The sequence below is a fragment of the Anas platyrhynchos genome, chromosome Z (assembly GCF_047663525.1).
Source record: "Anas platyrhynchos isolate ZD024472 breed Pekin duck chromosome Z, IASCAAS_PekinDuck_T2T, whole genome shotgun sequence".
Classification (NCBI taxonomy): domain Eukaryota; kingdom Metazoa; phylum Chordata; class Aves; order Anseriformes; family Anatidae; genus Anas; species Anas platyrhynchos.
Window position 1 is genome coordinate 54,453,811 of NC_092621.1, and position 21,256 is coordinate 54,475,066.

A 21,256-nucleotide genomic window follows, 5' to 3' on the forward strand; every position below is an offset into this window, starting at 1 on the left:
GGCTTGCTCTCTGCCTGTGCCTTCAGCACAGATGCCTGGAGACCTTCTGTCTTTTCTGATTTTTGTGCATATTCCTTCCTTCACACTCAGTGTACCCTTCCTTCATACTCAACATTACAGCGTGTGGGCTGGAAGTACCATGCAAAGTTGTTATAAACCAGCCACTGCTTAAGATGTGTTTCAAAGTTTTTGTTCAGTATTTCCTCAGGGAAAGCTTTTTAACTCTTTAATAGCAGGGCAGCTCCTGTCCCTTTGTCATTCTGTCATTTTGGTTCATTTTTTATTTATTTATTCATTGCTTGTGAGATGAAGCTGACCTTAAGGGTCAAGCACTCATGAACTGCAGACCCAACACCAGAGAGAGCCCTCCAGCTTCATGCTCCCAGATTTGGGTGCCAGAACTAGCAACGCACTGAGCTGATCAAAGAAAGAGTTATGTGAATATAGTGCAGATCTTTCACCTCTGTTGGCCTTTTGGTACCTGCTCTTGCCCAGGAAGCTTCAGGGAGCTCACTGAGTCCTCCTTTGAGAGGGCTTTGGTCCAGATTTTTTGGGTCTCCCCAAGTTGTGGTTGTGCTTCAGTAAATCAGGAGCAAAAGTTAGAGCTTCAGCCTTTTTTGCTCCCCCAGCATTAATTGTTGTTTGTTTTTTGTTTGTTTGTTTGTTAAATTAAGAACAGGCTGTTACCATATATTATTTTACAGGTATGGGTCTGCCTTTTTTGTTTGGCCTGAGTCTAAGGGTTTCATTCCCACCTGTTCTTGGCACATTTACATCCTTGCTGGTGAGAGGCAGCTGCTGGTGTAAACAACTTCCTGCAGGTGGCTTATGTATTGCTAATACATATACTCTAACAGTGATCACAGCAGCAATTGCAAAATGTCTCCTAGTGTTCAAAACTTGAGTTGGGTGAAATGGCTTTCCTTATGATATGAATTAATTGCTGCCTCCCTGATGGACACAGATAATTCGATCAAGGAAGACATTAAAAGCAGCACACACATAATCTATGCTGTTCCACTTTTAGAATCAGTCGTTCTGAGGAACTTCCACAACCATGAACTGTTGGCCGTTTCTGATGATTCCACCCAGTCAGCTATGCCTAGGAAATGCAGTTGAGAGGACGTGTGAGAAGCCTTTCTCTCTCTCTTCTATCTCTTTTTTTTTTCCTTCCCTACCCCTGCTTTTCCTGCACATTTGCCTTTGAGAACAAATTGAGCAAAAATAGACTGATTAGAAATGACATCCTATATAGAACTAGAGGGAATGGCCCCAAGTTGTGCCAGGGGAGGTTCAGGCTGGAAATGAGGAGACATTTCTGCTCAGACAGAGCAGTCAGGCATGGGGACGGGTTGCACAGGGAGGTGGTGGCATCACTGTCTCCAGGGGTGTTCAAGGACAGGTTGGACGTGGTGCTTAGGGACATGGTTTAGTGGGTGACACTGGTGGTAGTGGGATGGTTGGGACATGTTGGAGGGCTTTTCCAACCCTAATAATTCTATGATCGTACCCAGTTTTATGTATTTGTATATTTGTCTGCAGCATCCCACGTTCTGCTTACAAGAGACCACAGCAGTTAGAGCTTTCTCCCCATTTGATGTAGCACTATAAGCCCAGTTCCGTGTTGCTTAAAGAAAGATGTTTCAGCAGCAACGTGTTGTTTTTTCCTCTTTGGTACCAGCAATTGAGACCCATCTGGAATGAAAGAAGTGGGGAAAAAAAAAATAATTATTTACACAGGCAGTAACACCTCTGTCATTTTATGGAAGTGAACAGATCGTGTCTCTTGGACATGACAATGCTTATTTTCATGTCACCTTGGAAAATATCTCCATTTGGCTGTAATGGGACAGTTATCAATTCAAGTATTTCCCGCTTGGACTGGAAAGAAGGGAGAATGTATGAAATTGGTGCATCATGAATCAGAAATATGTTCTGGAGCTTTAGCCAGCTGGGAGGTCAGGGCATACCAGCAGATGATCAGATCAGCTGATTCAAGTTGGTAATACATGAACGAGGACGATTTCAGCAATGTTTCCAAGACCTTCACTCACCACCCCCTCCAAAAGTTGGGGTTGGTACAAGTGAAAAGTACTGGATTCTTCATTCTAGTGCTGTGTCTCTATTCCTGTACCTGAGGCAGATTTGAAGATGTGGAAAGCTGAAGTGTGTCTTAAAGCAGACATGACTTTGTATCCAGACCTGTAGGAATCCATTTTCACCAAACCATCTTCATCCTACTCCATAAATGACTGGGTGGGCGGATCCATATCTCATCCTGTAGTCAAATAAGCTTTGCTGTTCCTGTTCAAGTTCCAGAGCAAGCCTGAAATATGCTGCACGTTTAGTTAGTGCCTCCGTTCCTGACGTGTGTAAAAGCAGTGACCTGGACTGGATTTACATTTTTACCAGTCTAAGGGCTGTTGCAGAAGGATGTTATGGCTTCTTGCAGGTATCTGCTTATGTGAAGATAGAGCTTGGGAAATGTGAAAGGGAGCAGAGAACGGTTTGGCGTTGCCTGCATTGTGGGTGTGAAAGATTATTTACTGGTAATTGAAGCACAAGCAGTAAAATATGCACACCGTTGTGTCCTCGACTCTATCCCCTTTTCCAGCAGAACACTTAGACTTCGGGGGAGAAGCTGATTGTATATACTCTGTTGATCTTAAAGTGCCTGCTGTTAAAATTAGGAGAGCTATTACACAAAAAAATGTCTAAATCCAAGTGCCCATGACCACTGCTTCTCCATAGTCTGCATATGTGCTCCACATCTGAAAGAGCTCCGAAATCCTGCTTTTCCGATGTCAGGAGAAGAATCCTGAATCAGGGTTTTGCCAGTAAAAAAATCTAAAAGCCTTCTCTAAGCTTAGGCTATATGATAAAATGCAGGTATTTTAAAAGTAATTAAGATAAGCTCTCCTTTTAATGACTTCAGAGCTTTTTTTTTTTTTCTTTAAATTGTTTCCGTTCACATCTAAAGATTTCTTTCAAGTGCTTCTCATTTGTAATGCTGTTTTTTTTTTTTTTTTTTTTTTCTTCTACTGTGACTGTATATAGAAGCTGATTACCAAGTTCATGAATTTTCTGAAGACCAGTGCAGGCAGTGTTAGCATCTGCTTCCTGACTGTTATTTATAGGTTCTGATTACTATGTTTCTAGCAGCACCAGTCCCTTCTTTTAATGGCTCTTCAGGTTTTAAATAGTTCTGCAGCCCTTTATGATTTCCAGAAGATACTCAAAAATGTTAACTTCTGGTTCATAGCTTTGCTCTAATTGCATACCAGTTCTTAAGTACAGTATTTACTACTACAACTAGTTGCATTTTTTTTTCTGATAGAAATCAGAATCAATAGTTTTTTTGATAATAGAAGCTGTAAGCCAAATATTTTCAAATACAGTTTTTGAGAAGCTTCATTGTGCACAATTGTAGTGTAAATTGTAGTTAAAATCATAGAATCAAAGAATGGTTTGGGTTGGAAAAGACCCTAAAGACCATCTAATTCCAACCCTCCTGCCATGGGCAGGGACACCTCACACTAGACCAGGTTGATTGTATAACTCCTTTGGCACTAAATATGGGTGATTAATTTTGGTGAAAAAGAGCTTCACTCTCAACTGGACAGAAGGCCCATAACTGGAATTGGGCTTGGAAGATAAGGTGCAGGATGTTTTATCTCAAAGTGAAGAAAATGTACATAGATTCTATTGTTTGTTTATTCGTAGCTGTGCAAACAAGTAAAAGATGTCAGAGATCTGGCAAGCAGATCTGTTTCTGTATTATGTAATTACTACTGCTTGTATATCAAATACTAAAGCTACCCTGGCATGGCAAATTAGAGGTTTAGATTTAAAGTCTGGCATATAGAAATTTCATAAACCAAAGATACTGTGCAAAATCTGTGTGCCAAGACAGTGGTGCAAGTCCTACCAAGTTTCTAGTACATGGAGTGCCTACTGGGTTCTTGAGGACTGGAGGGTGTTCAGCAGCTAGGAAGTGAGAGCAGTGAATAGAGTAGGATCAACAGTTTTGTGCCTGTAAAACAGGTCTAAAAACTAAGAACAATCCAAGTAATCTAAGGTCAGGCTGCATAAAAAACTGTAATGATAACATTCCTAATATGGCACAGCTCATATGAGGGATTACCAGTAAATTTAGAAAACCTTGATGAAGCTATTTTCAGTATTTCTTAGACCATGAAGGCTCAGGAGATTATAATTTGCTGCATAATTTTTCATCTTGCATAGATTTGCTCGAGTGAATAACTCTGGTCTGAAATGTGGCTTATCGATAAATGCCGTTGGACTTAACCCTGTGAAGTGAATGGAGGAGTAAATTTTGTTATCTTCACCGGAATTGTTAGTCAGACAAGCAGGCATGAAATATGAACTTCAAACACGGGGATGTTTCACACTAATGCCACCATTTTTAGGAGGTTGTTGCATGTTCCCTGTTGATTACACATCATTTTTTCTGTTAATGAACCTACTGTTCAGCCCAATGAACTTATTTTCCTGTCGGTGCTGACAGCCAACTCATACAAGAGAGCAATGCTTATGTAGATTTTATGTCTCATAAAGGAGACAAATGGATTGTATTGAAGACATTTGAAGACATACAAGAAATTGTATTGTATTCTCATTTGTTGAGAATCTCACATTCCTTTATACTCTGCAAGCAGATGATGCTTATGCGCGCTGTCACCATTTAGTGTCAGCGAAAACCTTTAAGGTCAGCATTGGAGTTTAAGCTTTCCATAGTTCAGTGATTTACTTACTCTTCATGTCTTAGTGTTTGTGAATTTCATGGTCTTTAATCTCTGCACTGACTACAGTTCTACCTGGTCTTTTTGTTCCAAAATGTGGTTTATGGTTTCTGATTTGCAAAGCAGAGGACTAAACAAAAAGGAGTAATCTTATAGGGCACCAAAGAAATTTCAAATGTTAATCAGTTTAGATTGTGAGCTTGTGCTGTTTTTGAGATAATGACTATTCTCTGGTTAGTTTTGTTTCTTAAGTGCAGTGACTTTAGTGTATTTCTTCAACAGCACAATAAATGAAGGTGATATGAATAAGTGATAACTTTAATTATACCTTCTGCATTCAACCTCATATGTCTTATTCAGTCTCAATTCTGCAAAAGTTGTTTTCCTCAAAGCAAAATCACGGTAGTGTTAACAAGCCTCTTGGGTCAGGTGTAGCTATTGTCCCCTTCATGTTGTATGTACGTGAATATTGAACACAAATACATGTGCTGCCCTCAGTCAGTCTTAAGAGCAAGGGAGGCTTCAGAATTGCGTCTGGATGTTCAGGGTTATCAGTATGTTTATATCCACTCTTGTGTTACTTGCTCCCAGATTAGTGAGTTTCTGTATTCTTCTAATATAAGCTATTGAAACAGTGCAGGAAGGTGAGTACTTTCCCAGCTGAGACTTTGAATCTTCCTATGGTTTTCCTCTAACTCATGCCTAGTTGGGCTTGGAATTTTCTGGCAAATTAAACGTAGACACTCATAACTCAGTGGATTAAATTCAGCAAAGATACACGCACGGAGGTCCCTCCAGTCGCTGTCCCTCTGACCTCCCTCTCATACAGCCCTATGCTCTCCAGACCCTCTTGCCCCTGTCATGAGGCCCTCCAGCCTTATGGCCGCAGGCGTTGCTTGCCGTGAGACCTTGCAGCCCCCAGATGTGGGACAGGGAGTGAAGTGGCACAGAAGGACAGGGAGCAGGGGCTCTGACAAGCGAGGGTGGGCCACAGCGGTGAGGTGCAGGGCTGTCAGTGGGATCAGTGTGGTGGCTGGCGCCTGCCGGTGTGTGGCCGGCCCCCTTTATCTTTCCTCCTCTCACCTTCCCCATCCTGCCAGCCTGCTCCTCTGCAGCCCCTCTGCCCCAGCTCTATCGCTTCCCTGAAGTGTTCCTTAATCAGTCTGCATAGCTTCACAGACCCCCTCACACTGGTAATACCGATGCTGCCATTTTCCCTTATCTTTTACAAAGTCCAGGCCAATGCTCTTCAGATGTATGCCTGTGGTTTCTTAATGGCCCACCAATTAATGGCTGAGGAGTTTTGGTCCTCTTCACTGTCTCCTTTAGTGCTTACTAATCAGGGGCCTATCTCTGTGTGTTTTCTTTATGGCTTTCCCTGTTACTTCCCCTTCCCCATGAGGAGAAAAGCTCCTTGACCCGATTACCAATGAACCAGACGGTCCCACCTTCCCCATACCCTCACACTCTCTTTTTAGCCGTGCCATGACGATGGAGCACTTCGAGTAGCTGCTGTGAGCGAGAAGTCGAACTAATGGAGGCATCAGACAACGAATTTTGTGGCTTTAGATAGATTCAGCATGTGGAGTAAATAATAGGTGGATAAGATTCATAACGGATTTTGTGCTGACAGACGCACTTCAAGCTAAGCAAGGACAGGAGGCACAGCAGAATGTCTGCAAGTAACTTCTGTTAATTTGAGTAATGAAGGCTGTCACTGTACCGGGTTGCGGACAGTACAGGTTTAACCTATTAGAAAAGTACCTATTATTTGTATTGCAATTTTGATTTCTGAAAGATTTCTTTCTTTTTTTTTTTTTTTTTTTTTTTTTACTTCTACAAATATGCAGCAAGGAGAGAGCTTGTTTCAGACCTTTTGTCACAGGGTGGTAGGGGATTTGAATCTGTTCAGCTGAGATTATGCATGAAGTTTCTTACCTTAAACAGAATGTCATTCTAAACAGTATGATTATACTGCAACACTATCTAAATAGGCTACCATAAAATGAACCTTTCAGAAATTCGCAGGATTTGTCAAGGTGGAAATAACTTGTCTTGCTGTTTATTTTGTTTCCTGAGAGGAAATTGCCGTAAGCACATTTTGAATGCTTAAACAAGTGAAGTTTTTATACAACTTTCACCACTGTTCTGTGTTCTTGTTTGCAGAATCCAGTTGCGTCCAGTTCCAGCTGGTCAGAAGTAGATGTGCTGATGCTGGCTGGAACAATTGGCCATGTTTTGAGTTTGGGGGCAAGCAGTTTTATAGAAGAGGAACATCAAACCTGGTATTTTCTTATCAATACTCTTTGTTTGGCACTGTGTCAGGAACTTTGTAGAAACCATTTTCTTCTGACAGAATGTGACCCTCAGCATGGCATCAGTTTGAAACAAAATTTTGATGGTATCGGGGAAGCCTCTGATTGCAAGAGTATAGATGTACCAGCATCAGGTAATTCAAAACTGGACAAGGTTGCATCTTCAGCTGAATTCATTAAGGGATCAGATAAATGGATAAGCTTAGCGAGTCCATGGATCATTCTCATTTGCTGTCGATTACTTCGATCCTTGAATCAGACAGGAGTCCAATGGGCTCATCGGCCAGACTTTGGGCACTGGCTGACAAGGTGGGTATCTGATTTATTATCATACTTACTGTCTTATTATTTATACATTAATGTATGTTTTGCTTGTTGAAATATGTATACATTTCTATACAATCTCTATACAGAAAGCGCTGTAAGCATGCAAATGGCATAAACAGTGAAACAACATAAGGAATTTTTCAGAGCTGCTTCATGTGAGTGTAATTCCTTGTGTACTATCAATAGATTATAATCTTAGCCCTGCACCATGACTTATCTAATTAATGTCAATTATACACGTTAGGTTTATCACAGGCAAAAAGTAAATATTTTCCTTGTGTAAGTCAACAGTGGCTGGTTTGGGAAAATAAAAATCACTTAACAGAATTAAACCATTAACTCTAAAACAGAAGGTTCTGCTCAATTCCAGACTTTATGAAGTTGTTGGAGAAGGTGCTGCACATAAAGTTCTTCCTTGTCTGTCACAATCATTTCATGTGTGGGTGGAAAACTGAAGGAATTTTTCAAATGTAGTATGATAAACAGAGAAAGGGAATTTCTTACAACTTGAAGTACACCAAGAAAGGCTTTTACTCTTACTGCCTTTTAGTATTGTGAAAAACTAGAGACATTGTTCAGTGATAAAAAGTACTTAATATTTGAACTGTTTTCTGTATGTCAGCTGGTGGATGGAGAAGCAACACCTTGCAACTGACTAGTCAGTGTTTTACAGACAGCAGATGGGGAGGCTTTGCTGTGTAAGATAAAGATCCTTCTTGCCAGTATCTTACAACATGTTGATGAAATGTCATTCATCATTCATTAATAGCGACATGAGTAAATGAACTAATATGAGACTAGTTACATATTGGCAGCCTCACAGATAAAATGCTAATTGCTGTGACAGGCATGAGTGCTGAGAGACATGACTTATGAGGAAGTTTACTGCATTACAGTAGTTGCTCTGTACCAGAGCTTTCACCATGCTACCCTCGTGTGATGAGGTGAGGGATTGAGGATGGAATGTCATATTCCCAGTCCTGAGTCCACAGCACAGAGAACTCCATAATGAGCTAAGTCAGTGTGTGACCAGTCAGTCCTATTGTAAATACAGCATTAGCTGTGATTTGTTGTGACTGGGAGAATTTTTTAAAAGATGAATCCTCAACATTTTCCAAAGATTTGTTTGCCCAATAACTTCCTGGGCCAGACATCTTCAGACTGGCAGCCCTTTTCTTGGACTGTACGCATACCACAGTGCTATGGAAGAAGAACTTGATACTCTTGCAGCTGAAAAGCTGCATTTGTCTTCCTTGAATGTATTGATCTGTTCTCTTGTGCTTTTGCTGGGCACCACTAAGACATGCCTGGAGTCATCTTCTAGCACCCTTTAACCCCTGTTGGGTTTGGTGAGGTCTATGCTGAGCCTTCTCTTCTTGATGCTTAACAGTCCCAGCGTTTTCAGCTTTCATTTTTATTGTCCTTTACTGCATATGTCTTTCTTTGTACTGGGAAGCCCAGAACTGGATGCAGGACTGAACAGAGAGGAAGAAATGCCTTGCTCGACCTGCTGGTAATAGTTTTCCTAATTCAGACCCAAATGCTGAATACAGTCTTTGTTGCAAGGCCTCAACTTGGTGTCCACCACAGTGCTCAGAGCCATCTCTGAAAATATGCTGTATGCCTGGTCAGCCCCCAGCCCATCCTGCTCTGTGCGCTTCCTCCATCTGAAGCACAGGATTTGGCATTTGCCTTTGCTGAACTCCATGGATTTGTTGTCAGGCCATTTCTGCAGTGTGTTGAGTCCCCCCTGAGTGAAAGCACACCCATCTTGTGGTATCCCAGCAGCTCTTCCCGTTTTGCATTGTGTGCAGACTTGCTGGTCTGTCCTGTCATGCAGCTCACTAATGACTTTGTGGTACTGATCAGAAGAAGCCTGTGAGCTGGGCAGCTGAGCCAGTTTTCAGTCCACCTCTCTGTCCACTTATCTCAACCCTACTGCATCAGTTTGCCTGTGAGGGTGTTGCAGGAGACTTAAAAGCCTCGATAAAGCTGAGATAAACACCACTGCCTGTGCTCCACTCTTCCACCGACCTCGTCGTCTCCTTACAGAATTCTCTCAGGTTGATTAAGTATTAACTTCCCTTTCATAAAGCCAGAACAATCCTGTTATTAAAGCTGTTTGCCTCCCCCATCAGAAAAGCTGGAGTACTGGCAGCTAGATATCAAATCTCAAACTTCAGAATGTCACTGGTGAACTGCTCTCTGTGTTTCCCTCCTAATCATATATGTATATTCAAATCGGGTGTATTTGCTTGGATCTTAAAGCAAATAGAAGAGGAAAGGTCCTGCAGCTATAGTCTTAGGCTACGATTGCTTGTTTGGCAGTAGTGGTATATTAAAAAGCCCTTTCCTTACCATGCAAGGTACCTACTGCCATGCTGTTCCCATCACAGACCCTTTATTTTACCAGCACAGTTGTTACTTTGTCAGTGTGGTGAACTGATATGGCTGGAAAAATAACCAAATCTGGTGTAGGAAGCTCTTGTCTTTCAGATGGATCACGTCCCACTCTGATTTACCATGCAGCTTAACAGGCATGTGTTCTGGCACAGTACATGGGCTGGCTTAGTAACAGGATTGCAAGAATGGGCGAGTGTGCAAGCCAGCGCTGCTGCTGTTGAAATTCACGTCGAAGCAAAATAAGTATGTGCATCTTCTGAACTGATGCAGGCATAAGCACCTTTTTTTTTTTCTATCTGTCATTGTCAAGAAATGTTTAAAAAGACCTACTTGCCTGTCAAATGTGGATGGGAAAGAATTAATGGTTTTTCAAAATTCTACTTTTTTGGGATTTAAAAAAAAAAGTTTTGGAAAAGTCCAGAGTGCAATACCATGGCAGGCTAAGATGATGTGTAATTGGGGCTGTCACAGCTCTGCCTTTTTCTTTTCAGAAAGCCACTTCTGCAGCGTTCAGAAAGCTCAAAAAAGAGCAGAACCCTGGCATAGGTTGGCTCAGGATGCTGTGAACCCAAATCCTGACTTAAATCACAGAGGCAGCTTTTAGCCTAACAGGAAAATACAGGATATGTCACCATGGTGACATGTATTTCAGTTGCTTTATATGGTTAAAAGTTTACATTAATAGCAGCATTTTAAGTGCACAGTTTTTGGACTTGAGTGATAGGATGTAGGTGGGGTAAATCCTTTCTTGGGTCTGAAGTGGTCCATAGGATGAGCTTTGGAAAGATTAGTCAATGAATCAAATAAATCTTTGTGCATCCTCTGGATGTTTGTGGGGGTCCAAACTCCTATTGGGTGAGCATGCTTACGTTTTTTCTTGTTTGGAGGTTTTAACTTCTTTGTTGCTTCTCCTTCACAAGAGAACAGTATGGTAGAGGTGTCTGTTTCCCTAATGTTTTGATCAGGATTCAGATGATGTGTTTTCCTTATAGCATAAATTAAAAGTTGGTGATAAGCTGAGTTGCATAAAGCACTTATTCCTCCTCCCAAAATGCACTGCGAGCCTGGAAGGTTGATTGTCATTCTATTTTTAGTATGCGTTCAATTTGCATAGTTATGTCTTAATAGCACATTTTCTAGTAATAAGAAATTAGAACCTTACTCAGATCATGTGTATCTTGTTAGTTTGAGTTAAAGCTGCTCAGGCTTTTTCTAGCCAGGATTCTATTATTTTGTGTTTTTAAGATAAGCTGATGAACAGTCTTCCTTTTTTTTCCTTTTATTGACTCTTGACATACCTGTAGTGATGCTCAGACCAACACTTTGCATGCCTGGACAGTGCTTAAGTGGCTGAGCATTCATGTGAGGGAAAGGGATTATTGCACAGGTTTGTGCATGGAAAAATGTCAGAAGCAAAACACAGAAATTCAGTTTACTTATAGCATGTTGAGTTATTACCATTATTATTTATTTATTATTTTATTAGGGATTCATTCAACAGTGCTGAAATTAGGGAATTGTTCTATGTAATTTGCAGAGAGACTCTGCAAAAGCTGCTGCAAAGAAAAGACATGCTTCAATGAGAAAATGCACAATAGGAAAAAAGGCAGTAGATGAAGCAGAAGAGAACATTCAATCCCTAACAATTCCCTTGCCAGACGTAAGGTTTTCTTTTTAATTACTTGGTATTCAGATAGTTTTGTTCAGGTGTTCAATCCTGGTAAGAGCTCATACTTGGAAGTTGTTAGATGCTGCATGCCTCCCTGTAGAAGGGCTGAAGGTGTTAGCTGGAGCACCAGCTTACAGAGAAGTTTCCAGAAGCACAACAGCAGGGGAAAAGGATTGTTTTCTTTCAGTAATGTACTTAACTCCCCCAACTAGTGCCACCCCCTAAAAACTTGCATGCAGTGTGAATCCAGTGTGTATGCCGGTAGTATGAAAGAAAAAATAATAAAAAGGCTTTATCCACCTAAAATGTGATTCTGCACACATTTATAACTCCTTTCACTCCACTAGCATTAGCAGGAGTGAGGTGAGGTCGAACCAGTGGAAGGAAATGTCTTCAATCTTTATTCTGATACCAGAAATATGAAAGTGTAGACCACCAGCTGTTACAGTAAGAGCATAAAATACAAAGTTTTTTAAAGTTTTTTCTTTCTTTCCCTTTTCTTTCCCTGCCCACCCCAACCCATGTTCTCAGGTCGTTTCTCATGGAACTCTTGGTACTTCGATGTCTATTGTGTGGCTTAGGCAAACACCACTACATTTCATCTAGGATAACAGTAGCATGTTCCTGCTTGATTTTCTGTGTGGGATATCAAAATCATGTAGAAGTTTGCTAAATGGGTGAACTCTGTGTTGAACAACAACAGTCCTGTTTCTATCTGCATGCTAATTTAATATACACTTGCTGCTTTACTGTAAGTACTGTGGTTGGAAGACCTGGAATCTGTAGGTGGTTTATGCTGACCCGACTTTGCTTGCTATAAATCCTTTTTATTTGTTCCTTCAGCAAGCTCTTTGAAACACTGGAGTAATATTTTTGTTGTTGTTATTTTTTTGCAACAAATTTACTTGGTTCAAAAAATTCCTAACCTAAAGTAAGAGAAGATTATCAGAAAACATGGACAAAGGCTGGATATAAACCCCGATGCTAGCAGTCAAGAATATGCCATTTGTGACTGGTGTGTGTGTGTCTTTGAACATACCCTAGCTTTCCATTGGGCCTTCTACGAGGATTTTTCTTTGTTTTTTTTTGAGGGATAGAGTACGATTTCAAGTGTTCACTGTAGGAAATTGCAGGTGGTATTGAATGTCTTGCTTGATATAGCACCGGTTATTAATTCTTTCAGGTAAGAGTGCTTTTTTTTTTTTTTTGTGCGTGTGTGTTACTATATTAGATTTACCTTCAAGGGTCTCTTAACAGAAGTGCATTGATAAAGAGATGAGAAGACTAAGTTGATGGTGATGTGCTGTTGTTTATATCTGATTTATCTCACTCTCACACAATGAATAACTAAGGAGAACATATCCTGAAAGCTTTTAAAATTTACCACAAGTGTTCATTTGAAAGATGCAGTGGCTACTAAATCAGTTCTTTATGTATAGATCATAAGAAATTACGCATTCACGATGATCACAGGTTTCTGCAGCAGTCCATTCATTCCTTCTGTTACTTCTTCCTGTAGAAGAAGGATACTACCAAGGAGCAACATTAAGAGCACAGTATATGTTCTGTAGTGTTCTGTTTCTCCCTTTTCTCTACTGTCCTGCAGAGAGCAGTACATCCCCTGGGAGTCCTTCTAAGTCGTATGAGATGTTTGACTGAGTCCTGCATGGAGGACTAACAGGGCAATTTTTCTGCCCCTTATTCTTTCCTCTGTGACTTTTTCATGCAACAGCTGATAAAGCTATTGGTCAAAACACACCCCATAAAGCATGTACCAGCACACAGGAAAGTAAACCTGTTTCAAGTACTGTAATTTTGATTAAATCAAAGATAAAACTGGAATTTCATAAATGTGATCAGAGTTAATGCAGATAATAGCACAGGCTCAGTATTGGTCTGCTGAAGTTGATCATCTTTTATAATGGCATTTTGAAGTGTGGAAGACAGAGATGGAGCACTTAGTTCTAATGCTCTAAATGATGTTCTTAGCAGAAGGTAAATTAATAAAATTAGTGTTTCTGGGTCATGTGGATACTGGGAATATTTGCAGTAGGCAAATTTTAGCCACTTTTGGATTATAAGGGGTTTTCTGAAATTACTTAGCTAACTATAGTAGGGATTAAGTGCAGATCTTTACCTGACCCCCTTAAATTTTGCAGTACTAAGCGATACCACTGTAGATTTAAATATACAGCTTTTGGCAACATGCTTAATGAAATGCTCTTGGTTCTGTAATGAGTGTTATATACATAGAATGAGGAGGAGCAAACAAACTGTATCTGTACTCTTGGCCATGATGCAAATTCTCAGTTTCTATCCCTTGAATGTATTGGTTCACTACAAGGTGATATTGTATATAAAAATAATTATCATATAATGCTAATGTATTTATCTGTGTATATGTTTTAAGCTATATAAGTACATTTCTGGTCATTATGCCTAGGCAGTATTTTGCATGTCAAAAATTAAATAAATCAAATACATATGCAGTTACTTAAAAAGGGAAAGTAGTTCTAATTCAAAATGTTCATAGTGCAAAAATCTTCTATGCCTTTTCCTAGAAAATGAAATCATATGGTATAAGCAAAATATGTTTTTTCAAAATGCGTAAGTAACAAAATCCTAGTGTAAAAGCCTTAGACCTTTGTCCTTTATGCAATAAGCAGCTCAGTTTTTATATAATTAAGAGAATAGCTATCATATGGTAGAACACATAAATAGAACCTCAATAACAAAAATTTTTTGAAACTACTAAAATATTTTGCCCTATCTCTTGGAAAGTTTATAATAGGTGTCAGTGCAATGATTAATTTGGAAATACAGTGCTTTAGCTAAGGCTTTGTCAAATGTGTTTATCAGTAATTGCAGTAGTTTAAAGTTTTTTTGTTTGTCTGTTTTTTTTTTTCCTTTCTAGTTCTGAACATAAGTCTGAACTCTCCTTCTTGGCTGCAGTTTCCCTAGTTATGATCTTCTTTCTGGTTCAAAGAAGATGCTCCCTGGTTTCAAAAATTGCTATGGCACTTGGGCTCCTGGGAGTCTACAGTTACCGGGCAGCCATTGGAAATGTTGTATTTCCATGGCAACATGACAGCAAAGATATTTCAAAGTAAGTTAATCAACAGATATGTAAATCTATTTCTAGAAAGGTGTTAACACTTTCAATATCAGGGAATAAGGTGAAAAAGGATGTTATGTCTAGGCTGGGATCAGATTCTTATGAATAAAACTCTGTTTTGTAGATGGTAGGCACTCAGTTTTTATGGATTGTGCATAATTTTGAATCTCATGAAGTGTCATGCAACTGTCAGATTAGAAATCTGTCAGATAAGGACTAATCTGAAGAAAATCCAGTAGTCATTGTTAGTATTTTTACTATAAAGAAACTCCAAAAACACCATCTCCTCTTGTTTTAGGTGGATTTGCCACATTTAGCAGAGAGTATGCAAAACTCATTTAGCTATTTCGTAGCTTTGAAAAATACTTATACAGTAATTGGGAGAGTTAGTTTTCTGTATCTTCCTTTTGGAGTTAGTTGACTGTTGTGTAATGTATGGCTTTTCAAGATATAACAAAATCCTTCATAAGACCCAGGCTGTGCTGCACAATGTATACTGAGGATTTTTATGTGGATGGTAGATTTCTTACAGAAGTAGTTGCTGTAGCTGTGAGGAATCTATTAGCATTTTTAGCAGTGACTACTTTTGGAACATAGCTAAGTGGCTTTAGTTTTCTCATGATACTTCTTCTCATTGCATTGTACCTGGCTCTGCAAGCTTCAAATTTTCTGATATGTCAAAGCTGTGGGAAACTTCCAGAATTAGGTAGAACATTCAGTGAGGAGGAGAAGGAATAATAGAAGTCATAGAACAGTTCTCTTATGGATGGAATTAAAGTTTCTCTCACACTCATTTTGAGTTTGATAGGTGGTTTCTTTTGGAGCTTCTTAACTGGGGACCAGAGTTCCACAAGATATGAAAAAGACTTGCAGGAAAAGATCTTAGGACATACAGAAGATCAGATTTCCTGACAAAATACTTTTATAAACTATATTTACGTGTGTATACAGCCAGATGTATTTACATATGTCCCATCTTTCCAAATATTGAAAATAATTCTAGTTCTATCCCAGTGTTAGCATTGTGTGTTGTTTCTGCTGGATGCAAAAGTAATGGTAATCTCTTCTTAGAAATCTTCTCTGCAAGATTTGGCTCTGTGTTTGAAAATGTTTCTGGAAGCATGTCTGATTTCTGGGTGCAACCTCTGGTTTTGTTTGTGTTTTAGTAAAGTCTTTGGGGAAGAATAATATCCTTGTAATAAAAGAAAAAAAACCTAGAGTGTGGGACAGAACATTAAGTATAGCAATTGAGCTACAAATGAAATGCAATTAGAGAAATAAGTGGAGTATTTAAGACAAAAGCCTTTATTGAAAACTTATTCATTCTGTAGTCAGTGTATTGATTTTAATTACAGGAAGAAAGATAAAGGGCTTTTTTATTATTTCACCTTAATAAATGGTGAATATGATTATTTGCTTAAATTATGTCAAACGTTTATATATCTATGATTATACAGTTATTTGAAAGTTACTCTCAAAATTCTTGAAACAAAGCGTTATGAAACAAGCTTTATTGTCAAGTATAGTGGTCTTATACTTAAAGCTCAGCTTGAAATTAAGTGGCTGTTTATCTGTGAGCAATTAAAATACCTTTTTTTAATTGAAATATCCTTGTGCTTATGTGAGTGAGTACAGATACCCTCCAAGACTCCAGACACTTGTCACATATGGCTTAAGAAGTAGAACTGGATATTCCAAGAGGCTAAGTGCCACATGATTGTATGAAAAATTGGCCAAGTGTTGTGGCACTCACTGTGCAACCTTGGCATTACTAAAGACACTTCACATTTTTGCATTTTTGTATACTTACTGGTGCATTTTGTGCAGTTTTAAGCAGCCTGAAAAATCCTCCTTGTGTGCTTTTATTAATACTTGATGTGCCCTACCCAGTGAGTTATACCCTTTAGACCCACAGCATAAACTGTTGAATAAAAGCTGACAGGGCTAGCAAAATCAGGTTTTTGCCTCTGCGAATGGCATGTTTCTGTGTTCTGTGATCCCAGTCCCTTACAGCAGCAACTCCTGCTAACATAGGGGCTTCTTAAACCCAAAGTAAAAGGCCCAATAGAGTAGGCAGGGTTTGTCCAAAATGACTAACTCTTCAAACACAGTGTCTTCAGCAAGGATCTCAGTACAGCATGCCAAAAAGGAGGGTAGATAAGTCAGCAGATTTCAGATGTTAGTTGATGTGTCAGTATAGTGGTTCTACCTCACCATGATTAAATGGCTGAGGTGATAAAGGGTAAACTCTACTTAAAATGCCATCATGAATGAAACCAGGACTGTCCTTTATATGTGGCTGGAGGTATCTAGCATTTTCATGATGTGAAGTGGAGCTAGATCCAGGTGCAAAGTACAGGTGCCTTTGTCTAAGACAAAAAAAAAAAGGCTGTACATAGCTACCACATGAGCGATGCTTATTTATTTAAGACAGAGAATCTGCTCTGAAACTCTCCCTCTCCCCTTTGCTGAAAACAAGTGTTATCTCTGAATGTGACAGCTGTTGGGAGGTGGATGAGAAGACAAAATTGAAGAGTGTCCCTTCCTCTGTGGCTCTCACTAAAATAACCTCTAAATTAAAAAATGCAAGGAAGTAATTTGGCCTTCAGTTTTTCTGAGCTCTTTTATGTAATGATAGTTTGTGCTGTTAAGAAGATGAGGATATACCATGCTGATACAAACAAAGTAAGTGCTTTTGCCGAGAAACTGTTCTTTTTTAGTTTAAATTTCTATGAACCCATTAATCTCAGTTATCACTTAACTGTTTTAATAATGATGAGTATCCAAAGCGGTTTCCTAAAATTTTACTTCTAAGTTCACAGAACCATAGAATAGTTTGAGTTGGAAGGGACCTTACGGGCCATCTAATTCGACCCCTCCCTGCCCTGGGCAGGGACGCCTCCCACCAGCCCAGGCTGCCCAAAGCCCCATCCAGCCTGGCCTTGAGCACCTCCAGGGATGGGGCATCCACAGCTTCTCTGGGCAGCCTGTGCCAGGGCCTCACTGCCCTCACAATAAAGAATTTCTTCCTTATGTTTAATCTGAATCTGCAACTGTTACCCCTTGTCCTATTGCTGTATTTCCTGATAGTCTCTCTCCAACATTGCATGAATGTATTTGAATACTTATTGGTAATAATTACATCTGAATTACTAGAGATGTTCAAATAGGGCACGTAATTTCCGCATGAGCCAGAAACACAGAAACTCTGTAATCTTTACTGTTTGCATGAAGAAACAAGTCTCTGTGCTTTACAAAAGAATTTAAAAGTCTTCCTACTTCAGGGAACAAAATACTATTATTTTCCCTCTTGCTTTTTTGTTTTCTTTCACCAATATGGAAAAGAAAAATTGAATTTAAGTTCTCTTACTGGTAATTGTTAAAGAAGGAAGTTGACCTTCTAAAGGTTGAAAGGTTATATAAACTTAAAAGGAGAAAATTAGTTTTAGAAATTTTACCTAGCAATGATTTCTGTGGCCAGATAGTTATGCCAGTTACACCAAGTGTAACTATACTCTTACTGTTTTTAGTGCTATGGTCTAATTCACCATATATATTTTTTTTAAGTCCAAGAGAGTCAGGAATCATCACTTCTGAATGAATTGTATTACTTTTGTAGGAGAACATGTCCATTCACCATTGATGTATAAAGGGACTAAAATTCCCTGAGGAGATAATGTATTATAAATTGTGAATAAGATGTGTGGATAATGTGTATTTTTTTGTCTTTTCCAAGATTAAGATGTATATACGTTAAAAATTCTATGGCTATATATTCACTTACTTTTCTTTGTGCCTTGGGCTTTGCTGTTTTAGAATAGCGGGAAAACTAATATATTCTTTTAGAATATAATTTTAAAGCCTACTGGCCCTTGTCTTTGTCAGCTTTTTGGGTGAGATGCTGTGCTTTCTCCAAAAGCTGACTTTCACAGGAAATGGAGAGGCAGATCAATTTATAGTTGCAATGAACAGCAGTAGATACTAATGACACTCCAGAGCATTCATTTTGTTTTGGGATTTGAAAAATATATGTGACTTCAGGGAAAAAATGTGCTGGTTTGTATTATACGTGTGCAACTGTGTAAGGTGAGAAAGTATCTGGGATATGCAGACTGAAGTAAGGGTCTTCAAATGCGATCCCTGGCTGGTTTTTAGTCTGTTTTGATTGGCTAAAACGAAATACCTCTTTATGCTAATGAGTTCTGAAAAATCACCGAAGAACTTAAAAGAATAATCATTTTTCAATCAATTTGTTTCTTGACATAAACATTCCATATTAGCCTAAAGAGTATTTTGGGGGAAGTTCATTATGTTATATAAATGGAATAATTACATGAATGTATTTATGGATCTAGACCTTGAATAGTAATAATGCGAATTTATTTTGATTGCATTAACTGACATTTATTTTTATATTTTAGGTTTGTTTAGTTTTTTAGCACAATCTGTTTTGCTTAAAGTTGCTCTGGAGGTGTAGTTATTTAAATGTGAACTAGTTTTAGAGTTTTCATAATTGAGAAAGCCCTCTCATAAAAATGTCCAGCACTAAAACTTAGTATTTGGCCTGTTTGGCAGGACTGAAGAGAGGCTTTGCACCTCTTTTGAAAAAGCCTTTTTTTTTGACCTGTGAAATAGATACTAGTAGCTTATCTTTCTGTTTTATTTGCTTATTCACGTATACATGTATATATTTTATTTTATTTCCTCTTTAGGGGGATTACTGAAGCTCGTTTTGTTTATGTCTTTGTTCTTGGCATAGTCTTCACTGGCACTAAAGATTTACTAAAGTCGCAGGTTATTTCTGCAGACTCCAGCGTGAAGAGTACAGGATTATGGGAAGTGTACAGTGGATTGGTTCTACTAGCAGCCCTTCTGTTTAGACCTCACAATTTGCCAGTGTTGGTGTTTTGTCTGCTGATTCAGACAATGATGACAAAATATATCTGGAGGCCTTTGAAATGTGATGCGGCACAGATTACTATCATGCATTACTGGTTTGGCCAAGCTTTCTTCTATTTTCAGGTAAGCAGAATATTCTCCCTACTATGGGGCTGGTATGGGAGGGGGAACAGTTTTTGCATGAAATATTTTTCGTGGTAAGTGAAGTGTCAACTAAATCTTGTAATGGGAGAGTTCACTGAGTTCTCGGAAGTGTTTTGTTTCTAAGTATATTATTAACATTTCTATCTCAGAATCAGGGAAAGATGCATACCTTGATAACTTGATAGCCTCAGTGCAGACTTCCACAACTGTCAAGAGTATCAGAGACCTATCCTCTGGGAGTTTGGTCTGTTTGTGGACTACCTAACCACCACTACGGTGATAGTAAATGGAAAAATATCAGCTGAGTTGTTTAATACCAGTAACAGGCACTTGCATTTTTGTACTTGATCCTTGAGGCTTCCAAACCTTCTGGTAACGTAACAATGGGTCTGTATACGGTTCAAGACTGAAGTGAAGCTCTATGACAAAATAATGCATCTTTATGAGAATTTAAACTAACTGCCGTTCGCATTTTAAGGAATGTTACCGTCTTTCCTGAGGAGTCTTACTAATTTCAGTAACATTGTTCCTCACACTGCATATAAGGTTGCAATTCAATAAAATCCTTTCTTTTCATTAAAGCTGGAGAGGTTCTTTCCACTTCTAATAGTGTTGGAAACTTAGCGTAGCAAACTATCTCAGAAAAGCATTTGCTGGGAATCAGGTTGTTAGGGTCTGGATTATGAGGAGAGGCTTTCTGATTTTCTGCAAAATGTCAAGGTACAGCCTGTACTGGCTTTAATTTTGAGGCATGGATGTTAAACTGCGGTCAAGCTGAGGGTACCTTAAATGGTTTCTGATCCTGTTAGTACTCTTTGAGGATTGGCTTCACTTTGCTGAGAGTGCATCTCAGGACAGAGAATTGCTGATGGGCATATGATCATCATGATTCACCCTTTCCTCCCCAGTTTTCCCTATGCCCCCTCCTCTGAGGAGGTAATGTTTTTTGGTTGAATAGCTTTTGTATATCTTGCATGTTACAGTTCAGACAGCCAACTCTGATTACTGCCTTTCGAGAGCTGCCCTTAGTGGGGTTGGAAGAAGGCTGAAGGCAGAACCCTCTGCACACTAAGGCAGTGAGCAAAAGTGGCTCCCAGAAATGTAATAGCGGGTAGGCTGACAAGAAAATCTTACTTGCAGAAAAGAGACTAATAAAGAATGATCTGAATGTTTTCACAAAGCATCTATTTTTGGTGGAGTTGGCTGAGGATTTCACAGAACCACCAAGTCACGGAATAGTTGAGGCTGGAAGGCACCTCTAGTGATTGAATCTATCCAGATTAGGTTGTGCAGGGCAGTGTCCAGTCTGATTTTAAATCCTTGCAAGGTTGGAGGCTCTACAACCTCTCTGGGCACTGTCTCCCAGTGTATGAGTGCCTTAACCGGTAAAAAAGGTTTTTCTGATATTTAAATGGAACAACTTACATTGCAGTTTGTGCCCATCGCCTTTCATCCTTTCAGCAGGCTGTACTGAGAGAAGTCTGGCTACATCTTCTTTACTCCCCCTCATCAGGTATTTATAGACACTGTTACAATCCTTGCTTAGCTTTCTCTTTGCAAAAGTAAACAGACCCAGCTCTTTCAGATAATGTTCGTGTGACAGATGCTTTGTTCACAACAT

The 21,256-nt window shown here is 39.2% G+C and overlaps 1 protein-coding gene across 5 annotated transcripts in view; it reads left to right on the forward strand.

The window, feature by feature from the left end:
• The window catches only part of PIGG (phosphatidylinositol glycan anchor biosynthesis class G (EMM blood group)), a 73,463-nt gene that overhangs the window by 19,193 nt on the left and 33,014 nt on the right, over positions 1–21,256 (forward strand). For 4 of the 5 annotated variants that reach the window (XR_005261592.2, XM_038170221.2, XM_038170222.2 and 1 more), the window contains 3 exons: positions 6,930–7,387; positions 14,392–14,583; positions 19,305–19,614. Coding sequence is in view for 4 of the 5 variants with exons in the window: in XM_038170221.2 (XP_038026149.2) it covers positions 6,930–7,387; positions 14,392–14,583; positions 19,305–19,614 (960 nt within the window). In the remaining variant the exon portion in view is untranslated. Of the gene's footprint in view, positions 1–6,929; positions 7,388–14,391; positions 14,584–19,304; positions 19,615–21,256 lie in introns of those variants that run through there. The other variant, XM_038170225.2, reaches the window with a different exon arrangement.